This window comes from Sturnus vulgaris, chromosome 4 (assembly GCF_052056855.1).
Source record: "Sturnus vulgaris isolate bStuVul1 chromosome 4, bStuVul1.hap1, whole genome shotgun sequence".
NCBI classification, from domain to species: Eukaryota; Metazoa; Chordata; class Aves; order Passeriformes; family Sturnidae; genus Sturnus; species Sturnus vulgaris.
The window spans coordinates 62,586,457-62,604,967 of record NC_142246.1 but is presented as its reverse complement, the minus strand read 5'-3'; the positions used below and the strand labels follow the sequence as shown (position 1 = coordinate 62,604,967).

The 18,511-nt window shown below is 36.3% G+C and overlaps 1 protein-coding gene across 5 annotated transcripts in view; it reads left to right on the top strand.

The window, feature by feature from the left end:
• Positions 1-18,511, top strand: part of LRBA (LPS responsive beige-like anchor protein) — a 361,227-nt gene that overhangs the window by 55,649 nt on the left and 287,067 nt on the right. For 3 of the 5 annotated variants that reach the window (XM_088164094.1, XM_088164093.1, XM_088164092.1), the window contains exons 18-28: positions 636-744; positions 1,280-1,361; positions 2,991-3,114; positions 3,370-3,562; positions 11,805-12,824; positions 13,218-13,307; positions 13,572-13,747; positions 14,976-15,129; positions 15,539-15,719; positions 16,969-17,096; positions 17,386-17,493. In XM_088164094.1, coding sequence (XP_088020220.1) covers positions 636-744; positions 1,280-1,361; positions 2,991-3,114; positions 3,370-3,562; positions 11,805-12,824; positions 13,218-13,307; positions 13,572-13,747; positions 14,976-15,129; positions 15,539-15,719; positions 16,969-17,096; positions 17,386-17,493 — 2,365 coding nt within the window. The remainder of the gene's footprint in view (positions 1-635; positions 745-1,279; positions 1,362-2,990; positions 3,115-3,369; positions 3,563-11,804; positions 12,825-13,217; positions 13,308-13,571; positions 13,748-14,975; positions 15,130-15,538; positions 15,720-16,968; positions 17,097-17,385; positions 17,494-18,511) is intronic. The other 2 variants (XM_014878944.2, XM_088164095.1) reach the window with 1 other exon arrangement.

Genomic DNA, 18,511 nt, shown 5'->3' with positions numbered 1-18,511 from the left:
TAATCACTAAATAGGCTTCACTGAATGGGAGCTACTTTTCTTCAACTACCCCTCAGTCTATTTGTCAGGAATGTATTTTTGATATGGTGCTTGTTGCTGGCAGCTACTGTCCAGGCATGATCACTTCCTTATCAAGCTGATTGAATAGTTACTTGCAGTATGGCCTCCTGCTTTTTAAAGTGACCCTTTTCCAGTGAAATCAATAGCAAGAATCAGACTGGTGAGATGGAACCCTGTGTTACTGAGAGCTGGGTTTAATATGTCTTGACTCGACTGTGATAGTGGATAACGATTGAGATTGCTGTTCACGGTTGCATTTTCGAGTGAAATAAGGGCAAAGGTGTCCTTTCCTCAGTGTTTATCAAGAAATCCAAGGCTATGTTTCACCTTTTTGGGCCCATGAGTGAGTGGACCTCATTTCTGGAAGAAAGGGAGCTGCCTTCAGGGCATGATTTGTCCTTTCAGAAACGGAACACTCCCCCTTTTTCTTCACCAAAACTGAAAGACTTAAGGAACAAACAAGAAAAATACCTTACCAGTCATTTTATATTTCTTGAGGCACACGTTTTAAACTTTTTTTTCCCCTAAAGCAAATGGAATGCATAAGTTTATTTTATCTTTCTCTACCATTTTAGGAGGAAAGCTGAAGTCATGCTTGGACACGGATTGTTCTCTTTGTTGGCTGAAAGGCTGATGCTGCAGACAAGCTTATTCACCATGACCACATACAACGTCCTGTTTGAGGTAGTCACACACTGTAGTTAGGATCCAATCTTTCTAATTATTTGTTAGACATTGTTAGAGAATTGCTTACATATTTGTGCTGATGTGTTCCAGATGACATTAAACCTTAGTGTGTGCAGCTGAATGCTGCTTTTCCCCCCCCCCAAAAAGCTCACTACTTTGGATTTACCCCCTCCTTAACTTGGTTATGCTCATTATGAACAATTTTAGATAATGAGTAACCTGTATGTCTCAAGCAGATGCTCATGTAGATGTGGAATTTTATTATAGCAATGATCTTGCCTTAGGATAATTGCTTTGGTTAGATTCACATTCATCTTCCAGTGTATTTTAAATAACAGTATGTACTTAAGAGAGAGATAAAAAAATAAACTAGTTTATAGAGTTTTAGAAACAGGATGAAATAAATTATCAAGAAAGTTAGTGGAGATTTTTGGGATGATTTTTAGAATGATGGTATTTGTACTGCATCCAACTATTTTTCAGTAAGCTGTCTTCATGTACATTGATATGGCATCTTTTTCTGTCTTGCTAGATTCTGACTGAACAGATTTGCACTCAAGTAATACATAAACAACATCCTGACCCTGATTCAACGGTGAAGATACAAAATCCTCGTAAGAATGATACTTTTTTTTACGTGCTACCTTAAGCAAAGTCTGCTTTAAAAGAACCCCACCAATGACAAAGCTTATTAATTACATCTACCTACCATTCTAATCTCAGTTTTACATTTTTTTTTACTCTAAAAGACAGGCAACTTGTATTTAGTTGGAGTTATGTACCAAGTATGTCTCTATAGCTTTTCAAAATACATTTTATGTGTCTGTAGTTCATAACTCACCTTTTTTCGTGGTGCAGTCACGTTATGAAATGATTTTTTGTATGCAGAGGATACTTTGATTTAATATATGTTATATGTTCCAGAAAAATTCTGAATGCATTATTTAGTGATGTCAGACTAAATTACCTGAAATATGGAAACACCTTTCATTTTAAATTACCTTCGGTATGACAATGCTAGGTGGAAAATAGGAGAAATGTATCTGCTCACTGTTTTGGTTAGCTTACTTTATTGGAAATATCTTGATATGAAACTTTAGATGTCTTTTGAACTTAGAGAAAATACTGATCTCCTTTCCTGAATTATATACATTGTTATTGTGCTCTGTACATAATACAGTGGACTTATGATAGCTTTGGGAGTTAACTTTTTTCTGGAGAAATAACAGACTTTTCACTTTCGTAGCTGCTTTGTCATTAAATGTAGGTCACAGTTATAGTTTTACTTCAGGTGGAAAGTGGGGGAAGAGAAAAGAAAGCACAGCAGATATGGAGGAAAGAAATCTGGCTGCATTATGCCATTTTCTTTCTGGTAAATCTGTATAAAGCAAGAGATGTGAGCATGTTTCTTTTGCTTTCTTCTAAGATTTTTGGAGTTGACAGTCACTGCTGTGGTCAGTCTAGACTCTGTGGGGACTGAGTTGATTCTGAAATTATGTAGGTCTGGTAGGAAGAGTGACTTTTAAGATCCCTTTTTTAGGTCATTGCTATTATCAAATAAGAAATTTCCCTTTAAAGGAGTTGTACAAGATGAGCTGCAATTATCACATTGACTGTGTTCAAATTGCACCTTGATTCATTTACAAAGTTGACCTCTCTTGAAGTACCAAGAAAAGTCACTGCCCCACTGCTTCAAAAAGTGTGATGTACCCTCAATTTTGACCTCCTAAAAATACAGAGAACATTGTAAGAGATAAAAATTTATATTAGGAAGATTTTTTTATAACAGCAATTGTTAAGTTTAATTGGAAGTCGGTCACATTCTTCAAAAATTCAGTATTATTAAGGTAGAGAAAAATCTCATAAGGTAAAGCATTTTTCTCATATACTGGTTTTCTAAAGGATGCTTTTTTTATGTGAAAAATGTAAAAATGGTTCTGACAGGTTCTGATAGCCTATCAATTGCCAAGCAGTAATACTTGTGTTGCTTAAACATGGTAGTTCAATGAATTTCATTTACTTTAGAGGCCTGCAAATCCCCTGATGGGTGACTAGGTTTGAAAAGTTTTGGAAGAAGGGATTTGTTTTACTTAAACCTTCTTCTCCAATAGAGATGTGCTTTTTCTCAGTATAAAATTTTTTTATGTGGTGTCACTTTCCTTGTACAAACACTGTTGAAATAGGCCTTGTGTTTTATGCTGTGCCTAGTCCTAATATTTTGTTACTCATGAACTGTTTTACAGAGATTTTGAAGGTTATTGCAATCCTGATCCGTAATTCTCCACAGTGTCCAGAAGCTCTGGAGGTCCGGCGAGCCTTTCTCTCAGATATGATTAAGCTGTTTAATAACAGCAGAGAAAACAGGAGGTAAATGGCTTGTCCCATCCACAAGTATATAAAATAGATAACAAGGTCTCCTAGTAAATTAAACTCAAGAGGGCAGATACAGCTTAATTGCTGTTTCAGCGAATTCTGTACTCTAGCAAAGTCTTCAGTATGAAAAATTAGAGAAGCTTGCATGTAGCAATTTTTTGAAGCATATTGGATTCTTGACTTAGCTGTTGTGTTTATTTCCAAGATATTTTTTAAAATATGATTCAATAGCATGTGTGTGTTTTGCAGGAGTTTGTTGCAGTGCTCTGTCTGGCAGGAGTGGATGCTTTCCCTTTGTTGTTTTAATCCAAAGACTTCTGAGGAGCAGAAGATAACTGAGATGGTGTACACCATATTTCGGATTTTGCTGTACCATGCAATAAAATATGAGTGGGGTGGCTGGCGTGTGTGGGTGGATACACTGTCAATCACACATTCAAAGGTGAGATTAATCAAATTTCGGGAGCATTTCTGAAAAATTTTGGTGCTGGTCTCGCTTTTCAGTAACAGCAGGAACACAAGGTGGCGCACCATAGCTATTCATCAGCAAGAATACCTTTTAACATCAAAAGGCCGTAAAACAAATGAGTAAAAAGCAAAGAAATCCAAGTTAAGGCAGATGCTTAAACTGTCATGGAATATGGGGTGAGAGTGCAAGTCCTTGCAGTATGAATGAGACTATTACCCTTTGTTATTGTTCTGTCTGAATTTTGTTGGTGTTACCACTAGAGTTACATCATAAAAGTTATTAGTGGTTGTCTGAATAAGGCACAGTAGTACAAAAGGTATTTTATACTGCCTTATTCTTAACAAAAGAGTGAGGCCAGTGTGGGCCTCAGAATTATTCTGATTATCAGAATATTTACTTATAATGAATTAAATTATAAATTACCTATTTCTAAATGTGTGCAACTTAGCAGTGTGAAAAGGACATATGTGAATCCAGAAGATCACTTTATGATGCTAAGGAATTGTTGGCATTTCTGAGGTCTTGGATTTTGAATGAATTTTTTTCTTAAAAAAGGTCAGTCTCTGCAGACAGCAAGAGCCTTGTTATTTTGCAGCTCTGTTTATTTCATTCAGAGGTCGATGGTGAATTCATGGGCTATGGGGAGACAATTGTAGAAATCTATGTAATAAAAATGGGTGAAATAACTTTATTAAACAGTCACTTAGTGAAGTGGAATTCCAATGCAAAGTGCCCAGGGCTACATTTTAACCCTTGCAGAGATCACATTTTAGGTGTTGGACCATTCTTAATATTGTTTTTTGTTGGCTTTGAAGCCTTCAAAAACCGGTTTCCTCTTTTTGCCCCAAGATGCAGAGGGCATAGGTGAATTGTACAATGGCAAGCTGTAGCCAGCCTTTTATATAAAACTGGCATAATTTAGCATGTGTGTGATTGCTGGGAATTGTCCCTGGGGAAAGATGGAGAGGTGAATAAAAGAAGACCACCTTTCTAACTCAGAGCTTTGGTGGCTTGAATTTAGAAATTAGCTAGCACATTATCTTATAATCTCTAGTTCTATTCCTGGACTCCTTTTGTAAGATAATGTAATGTCAGAAATCTTGTTTAAACAGCATCTATGTCAGAAAGGTTATATGGATTTTTGGTCATTCTCTTCAGTGACTTAATGTGGCTAATCAATGATCTAGAGATCCTAGAGGAAAAACCCAAGATTTTATTGTGATGCCATGGCCAAATGTCCAGAACAAAACCCTGCAGTTTTAGAAAAGACCAAAAAATAGATATAGATGATGTTGGTCTGGTTTATTAGTTTGTATTTTAAAGGCTGCATGTTTTTGTGAAATGCCATAGTGAATGAGATGACCTACTTCAATCTGTGTTTCTCATTTTTGGTTCCTGGCATGCTATGACAGGGAGGTGTCCTTGGCTGTAGGAGTAACTCCCCGTAAGTTTTCCCAAGTCTGACTTTGCTGACTTTCCTGTCAATATATAATATCTGTCTGTTCTTCCAGCCCATTTCAGAAGAAGTTGAATGATGGCAAGTTTGGAAGTGTGTGAGTGTGGGCAGAGTGTTGGTGGTGGAATATTGAAGGACTCATAAAGGAATTCAGTTTGTTTGGACATCAGTACTAATACTAGTTCCAGAAGCCTAAATGAGAATGTTTAAACAGCAAAAACAGCCAGAAACTAACTTGACAATATTGATATGAATGATGATGCCATTATCAAGATTTTAAAATTTCACCTTTATTATGCACTTTCCATTTGAATTTTTTTTTTGTAAATAGTACATACAATTCATGCAACTAGCCATATAAAACTATAATACCCTTCAGAGCTGCCTGTTAATTACATAAACATAAGTTAGGATAAATGACAAAAAAAGCTCTTAAAAAATGTCTTTAGACAATTATAACGATTTTAAAATCCTGTTAGTTTTGCTTATTTGAAATAGTCTTGTATCCTGTTATACCACTATTGAGATTCATAGAGATTCACACATAACCTGGTGTAGGCATAATTCAGTGGGCAAATTGTTCAATGCTAAGTGCATCATCTCCTATGTTTTTGATTTCTAGCATGCTTTCAAAGTAATTTGGGAATGATGGGAACAAAAATATTTCCTTAACGTTGCTAAGAGTATAACCAATTTGGCTTTTTCCTATTTCATCTCTAATTGTATTGGGTTACTGCTTATTTTTCCTTTTTATAACCCCCTGTGCCGTTGGTGCCACTAATTTATAACACCATTCTATGATAAAGAACTAGTACATAAAGGACCAGTGTTACAGAATTGGATAGGTTTTGCAGAGCTACACATCAAGATACATGCAGCTGCTATAAAAAGCCAAAGAAACTCAATTGCAATTTTATTGTCCAGTTTGATAGATTTCCTGCCACCTTTGTAGCAGGGAAGCTGTTTGTCACTGTAACCCTCTCCTCCAACAGCTGCACAGCATTTTATAAGCAGCAGTGGCTTTTCCAGCATAATTGCACTGCATTGGCTTCCTTGCACTCAGAATTTAGAAGGTGTGTAGATGTGTGCAACCTTTTAAAAGCCAGATTTCTTGTAGTATTACTCATGTATTACTCATTATTTTGTTCATTTCCATTTTTTTTATGCTTTCTAGATATTAAACCGTTGTATACAAAGGTGTTTAATCTGTTGCTTCTAGTTCAATGAAAATATTATTGGAAAAATTAAATCACAACTCCAGTTTGTTCTGACTGGCTACTGTTGAATTTATGAAAGCATTTAAGAACTTCTGTTTTTTTCAATATTGCACCCATGCTAACTAGGCCTTAGATTTTATCTGTCTAGTCCTGTTACTTTTTACAAAGGACTGATGATTTGGGGTTAATAATAGGAAACAAGTAAAGAATGGTGGACAGCTTCCCTTTTTAACCTTTCAGCTTCCTCAAGTTTTAAAAGAATACAATTATTTACATAGTCTAATACACTCCTAAATTATCTGAATGTTTTGAACAACTGGGAAGACTAACATCTGCTTATTTCAGGCCCTTAAATATACTTTACTACTTAAAAGTTGATTCATGTTACCTTTCTGTTAAAGAAAATATATTCAGGTGACGAATGATTTTTATTTTTAGTAGCTCAAGAAATTTTCAGTGTGTAAGATTCAGATGTTAATATGTGTAAGCTGCAGTTCTGTTGCTGTTTAAGTGGAAAAATTTTATTCACTCATCTGAATGAGGAATATAGTCTTAAAATGTTAATAGAGGGGCCTTGCAGTGCAGTGTATTTCTGACTAATTGTCAGTTTTCAGTCTAAAGTACAGTTGTAATAAACACTGTGAGTGTTAAGTAAATTTGTATATTCTTTTGTGCCCTACCTGTTGAATTTAAAGGGGTGGGGCAGGGAACCCCAGAGCATTTTTGTGTGCTATGTTTGCCAGGTTTTCATCACTGCCTGGTGAGGGAAAACTGGCAAAAGCTGCAGAGATTGGGTGGTGGAGGAGTTAATTAAAAAACTAATTTGCAGAGAATGTGACTCAGTAGTTGTAGAAGGTAAGCGGCCATCAGAATCTGGAGTCCAAATCCTGTTGGCATCCAGGATTTGCTTAGGATGGTTTTGTCTGGTTTTTGTCCCTGTCATGGGGGCAGGAGGGTCTCCCACATCAGAGAACTTCAGCTCCAGGGAATTTTGAAGGCTTCAGGTGTTCCTCAGTCCTCTGACAAGTGTATCTGCATTGCCCTGAGGAGAAGCAGAAGTACCTGGCCCAGAGGATCATTGTCTCACTGCAGGTTTTTGGTTTTTGGTCACTTGTGCCATGCCCAATATGTCAATGAAGCAAAGCTGGGAGTACCCTTGAAATTATTCAATATTATGTTCATTCTAATGGTGTAAATAGATATTTTTAATAAATATTACTTATTCTATATAGAAATGATTCTCAGCTTATCCCCTGAGTTATGGGAAGCAGAAGGAGCTTGGAGACTGAAATGTGCACCCCCCCAAAATGTGTTGTGATGAGGCAGTCCCTCACCTTTACCAGGTGTTTCCTTGTTACAGCTTCTTTCGTAGCAGATGTGTGGGAAGGCTTTTCTAACCAGTGGCCGTAGGGAGAAGAAAGTATTTTCATTATTCAGCAGGCAGAGATGTGTACCAGTGATGGGCTCTTACACCTGCAGTGTGTATGGTTAATGGGGAGCTCCTCCATCTCATTATTCTCTTGGTTTGAGGGAGTGCAGTGTCATGGGTAAAGTTGCAGGATGCTAACATTTGACTAATCCAAACTGAAAGAAATGAGGATAGAATAGAAGGGAGCAAGGTAAACTGAGAATTTATAAAGCAGGCAAAAACCTTTATAAAGCTGCAGAGAAGCCTTAAGAGAAGAGTGTAATAGAGACTTGCTACTAAGTGCCAGAGCTCTCAAAAAGAAGAATTACAGAAACATTTGCAGTAGAGAGAGCTGGTGCATAAAGAAGCAAGTAGCTCTGAGATAGTCTTCCTGAGTAAAAAAGACTTGAGGAGAGAGAGGATTCTCATCTCTATGAGTTGGTATAAAAATTCACTGGAAGATGGGACCTGTGTCTGCAGCCTCAAGAATTGTGGTTTTCTTTGCTGTTGCTGCAATTTGAAGCAATCCTCCTGTGTAATTACAGCTACCTCTGTTCACATTGTGGGGCCTGATTTAGGTATCCTGGCCATTATTTGAAATGATGGATGTGGAGTCTTTGCTGTAGGGCTGCCAACAATATATGGAGATACTGGAAAAGGGTGGCAGAAGTGAGCAGTGCATAAGACTTGTCACTGGGTATTGCAACAATGGGGTGATAAACGCTGAATTTAGTTACAGAATGTTTCTGTTAATAGCTAAATATCCAATGTGTACAAGACAGGGTTTGACAGTCCCTTGAACTGTAGGAATGGTGGCAGGGATTGAGAAGATTGTGTGTGCTCATGTCTTGCAATTTAAACTCACTAAAAGCAGTAACTTCCTTAGTGAAAATGAGCTAATGTTCAGTATGCCGTTTGAATTTATTGTTGTATGATGATGTAACAATAAGCTATACCTTGACTTGATTTGAAGTAAAATGCTGCCAACATACATAAAACTCTTCCTCAGATAAGCAGACTTTTATGAATTATATTGACAAGTACTTGCTTTCTTGTTCTAGAAATTATTTTTTCTCAAGATACATAAAAAGAAAAGGCAGAACTATTGCTACTTAGGTGAAAATTCAAGGTACAGGATCATGAAACCATCTTGGAACAGTGGTTTCCCCCCACCTTGTACATCATTGAATGTGTTTCTGGTGGAAGTTTAGACTCCTAGAAACTTCTCACATATAGTGTCCTGCAAAGTATATTTTAACTTGCTTTTCTTAGCTTTCTTCTGTGAACCACTCAGAAATAGCCCAGAGATTCCTCAAGTCAGTGAGTTACAGACTGTAACTCAGTGTGTGGTACACACAGTACCTTTGTATCTTTTCCTGTGCTGAGTTGAAAATTAGTTTTGATATCCCTGATAGTGCTGTCTCCTGTCTAAACAGGCCTGTTTGTGTTTGGAGATTGGATTACACTTTTGAAATAGCAGAGGAGAAGTGGAAAATAGATCAATAAAGCAGGTCAATAAAATGCTAGTTAAGATTTAAAAAGTTGTGATGCTTTTTGGAATTATGAAGAGTTTATTCATTTATAATGAAGAATTTATTTAAATCAGCACAGGAGCTGGTTTGTGCTGAGCAAACTCTATAAGGAAACAGCAATATCTATAATTGTCTGACCTTTCTGGCAAGATATTCCCTTCTTTTCTCTACTCTATGAAATTGCCCACCTGAAAATGGAATAAAAGGCCAGAATCTTAATGTATAGTTAAAATACTTTCTCTATGTTCTTTAATGCAAATGTCAATCATCTTAGCCTTTCTCATTGCTGTATGCTAATTTTTCTACTTGGCAATTAGTAAATGTTGAATGTCAAATTAAGTTAAAATTAATGGCAGAGGCAAATGTTGCAGTTATTAGCTCACAAGTGTCTTCAACTGGTGGTGCGTAGAGATGCATTCCAAGCATTGCAGACAGCTATGGATTAACTATCAAATGATGGTGAAGATTAATGATTGGCCTTTTAGCTCACTAATTTAGAACAATTTCTGGTAATTAATTTTGTATTATCAGCTTTACAGTTGCAAATGCCTTAAGGAAAATAAAAAATTGCATTTAAGGTTCTTCAAGGTAGCAGTTGTCTTGTAAATTGTTATATGCTTGCAGATCCTAATGTTTAATCTTTAATACCTTTACGTGCTCTGTTCACTTGCTTTTAGTAATAATAATTTCTACTTAATTTTGCATTTTTGTTGGTACTGATTTTGTTAACCTTAGGTGTTTCGATTTGTATGTATAGTTTGGTTTTGTGTAATTGTGTGCTTCATAAATACCATATCAGGCAATAGAAGTTGTGGGGGAAGAATTGTCTGGTGCCTCTATCATAGTACCACAATTTCTTGGTTTCCTGTCAAACCAAATTGCAGATTGATACAGTCATCAGAACTGTTTATACAGCCTTGTTAAAATTTGGATTTTACAAAGCAGAATTTCTGAAATTTGTTCCTTTTTTATATAAGAAACCCCTGGACTCAAAATGGATGTTAGAAAAAATTTTCATGTGGTCTCTCTAAATCTGTGCCTTGGTGTTTTCATTTGAGTTTTATTTAAAGGACAGTATTTAATGCATTGTAACATGAATTATTGTTGATATGTATGGTCAAAGTAGAAATTGCTATCCTTGTTGAGTGAATTTTGGGTTTTTTTGGGGAGTGATGTTTTCCTTTAGTGCCATACTGCCACCTTTTTTTTTTTAACAAGTGGTATGAGATATCCCAGTTCTGTTTCTAGACTCTAAAGTTTCAACTAAAGTTTCAATTTCCAATTAAATCAGCTTGAATGAATAATATACTTTCAGGTTATGTTAAAATAGTGTATTGCTCCTGCAGTGCTTTAATATACTTGACTGATAGAGAAAATAGTATGTTAAAAAGCTAATATTGACATCAGAACGTGCCAAAAATACTTTTTGTCTTTGCTCTTCTTTTCTGCTTATCTCTGATTTGTTAACTGTAATTTCTAGTAGCATTCTAATCTGAAAAAATATTTTTGACTTCTGTGTCATCTTAAGGGAAGGTATTCCTACTGACCAATCATCACTTTGAATACCATGTACGTGGAATTTTTGGGTGAGATCTAAATGAATGAGCTGAGTATGTGAGAGAATAAGGAAATGTGTGTTTGTATATTTAGTGGAATGCACTGCTCTGCTTTGCCAATGGAAAATATTTATGATAGAGAAAATTATTTAAAAAAAAACAACCCTCAGGTGGAGTTTATGTTGGGAAAATTTTGAGAACTGAGCTTACAGATAAATAAACACTTGTGTTATGGAATATAAATCTAAATCATAAATGGAAAGTTATGGATAAACTAAATTGAGTAACGGTGTAATAAAAACTTTAGTCTAGTGATATTTTATTTTTTAAAACACAGCTATTTATTTGGGCAAATGAGTTTTATTAGTGTGTATATAAAGAGTTTTTCTATCTGGGATTTTTTTTTTTTTTAAATAACTAGAAACAACAATAGTATTTTCAGCTGAGGACTAGTGAAGTCTTTCCACTTTATTCAGTTTGTTTAGCTTTCCTCAGGCTGAGATGGGGTGAATAGCACTAACCAGAGGAAATGTCCTCTGGAGAATTTTAGGTATCATTTGGGGATCCCCAGGATTTTGGCTTTGTTAGGTGCTTCTCTCTGCTCTGACTTTGTGAGATTGTACTTCCTGGTGTCAAATTTTCAAAATTTTATGTATCTTTGTGGATTTTCGAGTATACTAAAGGTGCTAAAAAGATGTGAAAGCACTGCTACTTGTCACAGACTCCCATTTCACAAAAAAAAATTTGAGATTTTCAAATCTAGTTATTCTGTGGATCTTATGCTTAGGATATCCTTTGGATAAGTCTAGTTGGGGTTTTTTTGACACTGCTTTTATTTTTCTTCCTTTTAGCCAGGAAAACCAGGTGCATGTAAGAAAAACTTGCTGTCTGTTGAAATGATATCTAATGTGCAGGTTTTTTTTAATGAAAAATACAGTATCCAATATAAATTTGTGATTTGAGCATTGACTTTGGTTTTTTTCTTGTTTGTTTTTTTTTTTTAATAAAGCAGTCATATTAATGTCCTTTGAACTCTGTTCTTTTAGGTAACTTTTGAAATGCACAAAGAAAGTCTTTCGCAAATGTACAAGGAGTTCCAAGGGAAAGGAGGTGAAGGGAGTGGAGTAAATTCTTCAGCTCCAATTAGAACAATCTCTGGGATCAGCAAAGAAGCTGAAACCAAGGGAAAACAACAATCTTTGGAGTTAAAAGAAAATGCTGCTGCTCCTTCCTGCATTACTGATGGTGATACAGAGTGCAGAACTGAAAAAGAAGAGAAAGAAAATTCATCAGATGGTGGCCAAAAAATTCATTCAGTGTCTAATCATGAGGAGGAATTAGAGGGCGAGGATATGGGTACTACAGAGGGTTTGAAACCAGTGCCTTGTGTGGAATTTTCTCCAGAACCAGAAACAGTGAAGCCCAGTGTCTCAGAAATCAGTACTGGAATAGCTGAAGCCATTGAAGATTCTAGCAAAGCTGATGAGCTTGTGGAAGAAACAGTTGCTGTCACTGCTGCTTCTTTAGCTGTGCAAACTCCTGTGGAAGGAGAAACTCCCACAAGTCCAGAAAGACTGGAAAAAGTAGAGGTGGAAGATGAAGATGACTTTGTTGATTTGAAAGATGAAAGTAGTTTGTCTTTACCTTCAGAAGAGCTTGCAGAAAGGAACAAGGAATATGGCTCTAATGCAAGCGAAGTGACAAAGCAGGGAGAAGCAAAAGAGAAGCAACCTGAAACTGGGCTTTTAAAATCTGAGGGTACTGAAGGTGTGGATGAGAAGAGACAAGAAGTGACTTTGCCAGAGACAGTGAGTTCTGCAGTTCCAGAAGTAGTAACTCAGCCGGGTTCAGCAGGAAAAAAGAAGCCGAAGGAAGGAAACATTGTTACTAGTGAAACCAAAACAACTGTGGAAAACGCAAGTGCACAGGTGGCAGAGCCTGCTGGAGCCTCTGACAAAAGAATTGCCAAGCTTGATGTTTCCAGTGTTGCATCAGATACAGAAAGACTGGAGCTGAAAGCTAACACCTGTCTAGAAGCACCTCTGCCCCCCAGATCCATGCCCGAGGTAAATTCTACCAGTCCTTCTTCCGTCTAGCTTAAAAATAAAAGGAAGTTTCTTAAAATGAGTTTTTTGATAAAGCATACCTAAACATTTTGGAGATTATGATGTATGTGATTTTTGTGAGTTATCTATGAAATAATTTTAACCTTGGGTTAAAATAGCCATTATTAATTTGTGTACTGAGAAGCCTCTGAGATTTTTATACATCCACATATGAATGCTGATATAAACTGAGTATTTGGCTAGATGGACACGTCATCCTACCATTTTTGTTCAAATATAAATTAAGACTGAGCTTCTGTTGTGTGCTGCAGTGCTCCAGCCCTCTAGTCTTTAGTTTCTAATCCAGGTTTTAATGGTTGAATAGTCATGTCTCTGAGTACTTCCCTTCTGCAGAGATACCTCCTAATGGATGCTCTTCAATCTGCACCATTCTTCCTTAAAGGAGGAAAACCACTGTCTACAGCAACATATTCTCCCCCCCTGGTAAGGTTGGGTGGCTGCTTGTGAATACCTAGACTGGCAGGTGTGGTAGTCCAGCTGTAGCCTAGTTTGTAGTTTTGGTATATCCATTAAATAGCATTTGTCTAATAGTTTTAGCTGTGTTTGGAACCTTGTACACAGTCTAAACTTGTTAGTTATCTAAAATCTCAAGTCTCTTAAATGCTTTTCAGTGTGTACCATGGGAACTAATAACCAGAGTATGGGTTTTGTGTTTTGTTTCCTTTTTTGTCTGCAAACTGCATTCAGCCCTCAAGGCAGCAGGTTTCCTCAGGACAGGATCTGGCTGCTGCATTGGATGGGCAGAGGAGGGACACCAGGTCAGCCGTGTTCCGCATTCCCGAGTTCAAGTGGTCCCTGATGCACCAGCGCCTGCTCACAGACCTGCTCTTCTCCATAGAAACAGATATTCAGATGTGGAGAAGGTACATCCTGTGCTTTATGTGGAAAGATCCAGACTGGGTTCTATTATAAGGTCTCATTGACCTAGACTCATGAACATTGGGTTTTTACTCATTATTCAATAGCCTGACTTATTTTGTGACCTACACCAAATTATTCTCAGATTTTTTTTTTTTAAAAAGACTGTAAAGCCATAAATATGTGTTGGTTCAGGGACTGCACACAGAATTTGACTGAAATTCTGGCTACATATAAGTCAGTGGCAGTCTTGCTGTTGGTTTTTATTCAACCAAGATTTTAATTTTCCTAATGAATTTAAGGGCCTATGTCTTCTATTCTTATCTAAATGTGTATAAGAAAGCTAATATATCCAAAATAGTATTTCTTGCTTCTGCATTTACACACACTGAGTTGCTGCTTTAATGGGGTTCTGTGAACCCAGAGATGTTAATTTAAAGATTAACTTCTAACAGGGATCTGGAACATAATCATGAAGATCTTTGAAAACAGCAGTAATTCTGTGATTTAATTTTAAGGTTGAATAACTGAAATGAGAGGGGTGTCCCTTGTTAGTTTGTAGTAGTGATTGTTGAATTTAAATTGAACCATATAGCTGTGCTGACCTTTTAAAAAGCAAGGCCAGCATGAAGAAATAGAGTAGTTAAGTAATTCAAACAATTTAAACTGAAGTGAATTTTTGTCTGACTACAATTTTTAGGATATATTCAAGTTAATCTATCAGGACATCAGCAGATATAGTTAAATATATTTATATTTTGGCCTCTGTTTTGGAAAGTTTTGTCTAAGTTTTTGTGTTTTGTTGATTTTTAATTTCTCTGAGAAATCATTAGTATTTGCTTTAGTTTTCTGAAGATTTAAATTCAAATCCAGTTCACTATTCCAGGAGACTTTTTTCTGTTTCCTGATACAGTGACTTTTGCTAGCAAGCAGTCCTAGACCAGTCTATAATGTATCTTTATACAAATAAGGATTAGCAGTCATCTCAGTGTTTTTAGCAGCCTATGGTCTTGAGCAGTTTATGAACAGAAAGGAAATGTAGTTTTAGGTTTAGATTGAGATACATCAGTTGACCCTTACAGACGTGTTATTTGCTGGCCCACTGCTCAGTGTCTGGTTACAGTTTTGCAAAAAGAGAAATATGTTAAAATATCCCCAAAATAATGGCCTATTCTGAATGTCTCTCTCTCTCTCTCTCTTTTTTTATTTTTTATTTTTTAAATTTTTGGACAGCCATTCTACAAAAACTGTGATGGACTTTGTGAATAGCAGTGACAATGTGGTGTTTGTGCACAACACCATCCACCTCATCTCTCAAGTGATGGACAACATGATCATGGCCTGTGGTGGTATCTTGCCATTGCTTTCTGCTGCCACATCTGCTACTGTAAGAAATTCTGCTTTTATTTGAAAATTCCTCACTTGTAGGAGGATGCCTTTCTTTATGGAGTGAATTAATTATTATATCTGTCCTCTTGGGAAATGGGAAGTGCATGTGGGGTGTTTCCACAGGCTTGTCTTTCCTCCCTTTGCTGCCTCCACATTTTCCCTAAGATAAATTGGGTGCTTTCCTTCTTTGTTTGAAGACCTAAAAAAAGTTTCCTGTCTTTGTTGCCCCACAGTGGTCTGGAATGGGATTAAATCCCAATACTAATGATTGTTCCTAGAATATGAGTAATTCTTATTTTTGAATTTGACTGATAGTGGACTTCCAGCACACATTTTTCTTCATTTAGCAAGCAGGAATATTATCTTCATGAAGAAATAAATGTTACTTTCAATTTTTCTCTGTGTAGCATGAGTTGGAGAATATTGAGCCAACTCAAGGACTTTCAGTAGAAGCATCTCTAACATTTCTCCAGAGATTAATCAACCTTGTGGATGTGCTAATTTTTGCAAGCTCTCTTGGTTTCACTGAAATTGAGTCTGAGAAAAATATGTCATCTGGAGGAATTCTGCGACAATGTCTTCGTCTGGGTAAGAAAATAAAACTACTTAATGAGCATAGGAGCTTGTAGTTACTAAATAGTTAGCAGCTTTATTTTCTTTCCTGTCCACTGTTTTGTGAAATCAAGATTAAATGTAGTTTAATTAAGATCTTTTACAGTTTTACTGTATTCTTCAATGCATATGTGTTCCTCTCTAAAAGTTTAAATAATATAAATTAAGTTTGGTAGCCTATTTTCATTTTATCTACGAGGATATTTCTTTTGCTGAGGTTCCCCAAATAATCAAGGCTGAGAATATAGCAGCTTTGAGAAAAATCATCTTGTACTGTTTAAAAGAATGAACCTTTGCAATACTTAGATAAGAGGTTTAACACTTGAGGGTTGGTATATGAAGGCATGGTGAAAACTAGAAATGTAAAATTCTGAAGGGTTCAAATTGGGCAGTAATTATATCCAATTGTTACAGTACATTTGCTTCAAATTGTATTGAAAGAAAATGGGCAACTACCTAAAAAAGTAACAAATATTCTGAAAATGAGAATATATAAGATCATAGCAGGGCCCAGGTAGTTAATACAGGAGGAGAGAATTCATGCTTAGTTGCATGCTGTAAGACTTTTTGTAATGAAAAGTTTAATTTGCATGAGTGCCAGAGCAGCTCAGAGCCTCAACAGTAACTAGCCTTCCTCTCCCTTTCTAGGCAATTAAAACTTTGTGCAGGTAGAACAAGATTTATGGGATGCAAACAGGTATAGAGGTGGGGTAGTTCTTTTTTCCTTTGAAAATAAATATTAGAAGATGAAACAGGGCACAAATGTGCAGCTAAAAAAAAAAAAAAAAGTTGTGTAAACTTCAGAACATTTAGTCCAAGAGTAACAGAGTATTGTGAAGCAAACGTTGCCATTTGTTTCACTGGTGTATCACTTGTCTTCTCCCTTGCAAGTTTGTGAAATTTAGCTGTCTTCACCCTACCCACCCCGTGGTTGTATGCATGGTAAAATTGCAGTGAGGGATGCTCACTTACTCACTTTGAAGTATCCATTAGATACAGCATATATGTTCTAATAGTTTAGCATTCATTATTAGTAAAAAATGATTAAAGAATTTTGAACATTGTTTTGCAACTTTCTAAAACTTACAGAAGCAAAATATTTTACTAATGTATGTAAACTTTTTAGTTTTAAGTGGTAAATTGAATTATATTATACATTTCTGTAAGGGAATGTAGAACAATACTGTTTCTCAGAATAACTCTTAATGTTTCTTTCCCCCTCAAGTATGTGCAGTAGCAGTAAGAAATTGCTTGGAGTGTCAGCAGCATGCACAGATGAAACCTATTGGAGACCCTGGGAAGAACCAAAAAACAGTTCAAGGCTTTATAGGATCAGCAAAGTCTGCAGCAAAGGCAAGTTTAAGACCACATTCAGAAACATAGAAGTCAGTAATGATTGCTCTGTACAGAGGGATAATTTTTTTAATTTCTACCTGCACCACTGATATTTTAACAGTCCTGAAGTGAGATGGCAAAAATGCTGGAAATTAAATCTGTCAAGAAATTCGACAAGAAATGGCCAGATTTTTTGTCCTTTGAAGATGAAATGCATATCTGATCTTTCTGCTCTAGTTATGACAATGTAGAATGCTTTTAAAAACAGGATTTTAAACAATTGGGTTTTTTTTTTAATTGTTCATAGAGTCCTGTGGACATTGTGACTGGTGGCATTTCTCCAATACGGGACCACGACAGGCTTCTGCAGGACATGGATATTAATCGTCTCCGAGCAGTAGTGTTCAGAGATATAGTAAGTAAATAATGTGCTGTTCTTTGTAGCTGCTTTTCTGCTTGTATCTCTTTGCTGAATGCTTCCTCTGTGTTACAGAGTTTGGATAAATTGGATGTGCAAAAAGGGAATGCTGCTCACAGTAATTAGGAAGTCATAATACTCTGCAGCTGTTGTAGTGTTTGGGACTGGAAAGAGGGAGAGGTGAAATCCAGCTGTCTCCTGATCTGGCTCTTTGTGTTCCTAAGAATTGATTATGTGGGATTCTGCCTGTTGTGTATTAATTATGTTCTGTTTAGTACAAATATGTACCTAGACAAGCTATTTATGTATCATAAACATGTTTGTACATTTTGAAAAAAAGCACATTCTTCTAGCTAATTAGAAATTAGAGGTCATCTCTAATTCCTTTACTTCCCCTCAGAGGAACCAATTTGTGTGCATGTGCTCTAAGTATGCATATGTTTTTTAGTCTTGGAATTGACTAAAAATATCATTGCCCTGTGTCAGCAACTTTATAGCTGATATTGAGGAAATTGAGATTGATTGCTTGAAAGAAACACCTCTGTAAGCAAATACAGCAGCTATAATGGCTGTGAGTGATTGGTGGCCACAAGCCTGGACACCACAACTTAGTTTACAATAATTGGACTGTTTAGCAAGTAAAATGATTTATACAATTACCTTCCTTCTGTCCAGGAAAGTGAAGGATTTTGAATTTTATCTTTAGTAATTATTAATTGAAGCAAGCCTCTTTCAACTCCTACTTCAGTATCAGTGTGCAAGAGAGTAACAGGAAGTGACTCTTCCATAATGGTGGCAATTAAAGTAATCCTAGTGATTCCTTCAGGCATGTTTTGTGAACCTTTTTCTTTAAAACAAACCACCAAAACAACACCCACCCACAACCTCCTTTTTTTTTGCATGTCTAATCCATCAGGCTCTCTGTTTCACAGTAAATATAAAGTGATGCAATCGCTCTGCTTTTTGGCTAAGGTGTTGAGCAGTGGGGGAAAAAGTAGCCTTAGAAACACCTGGT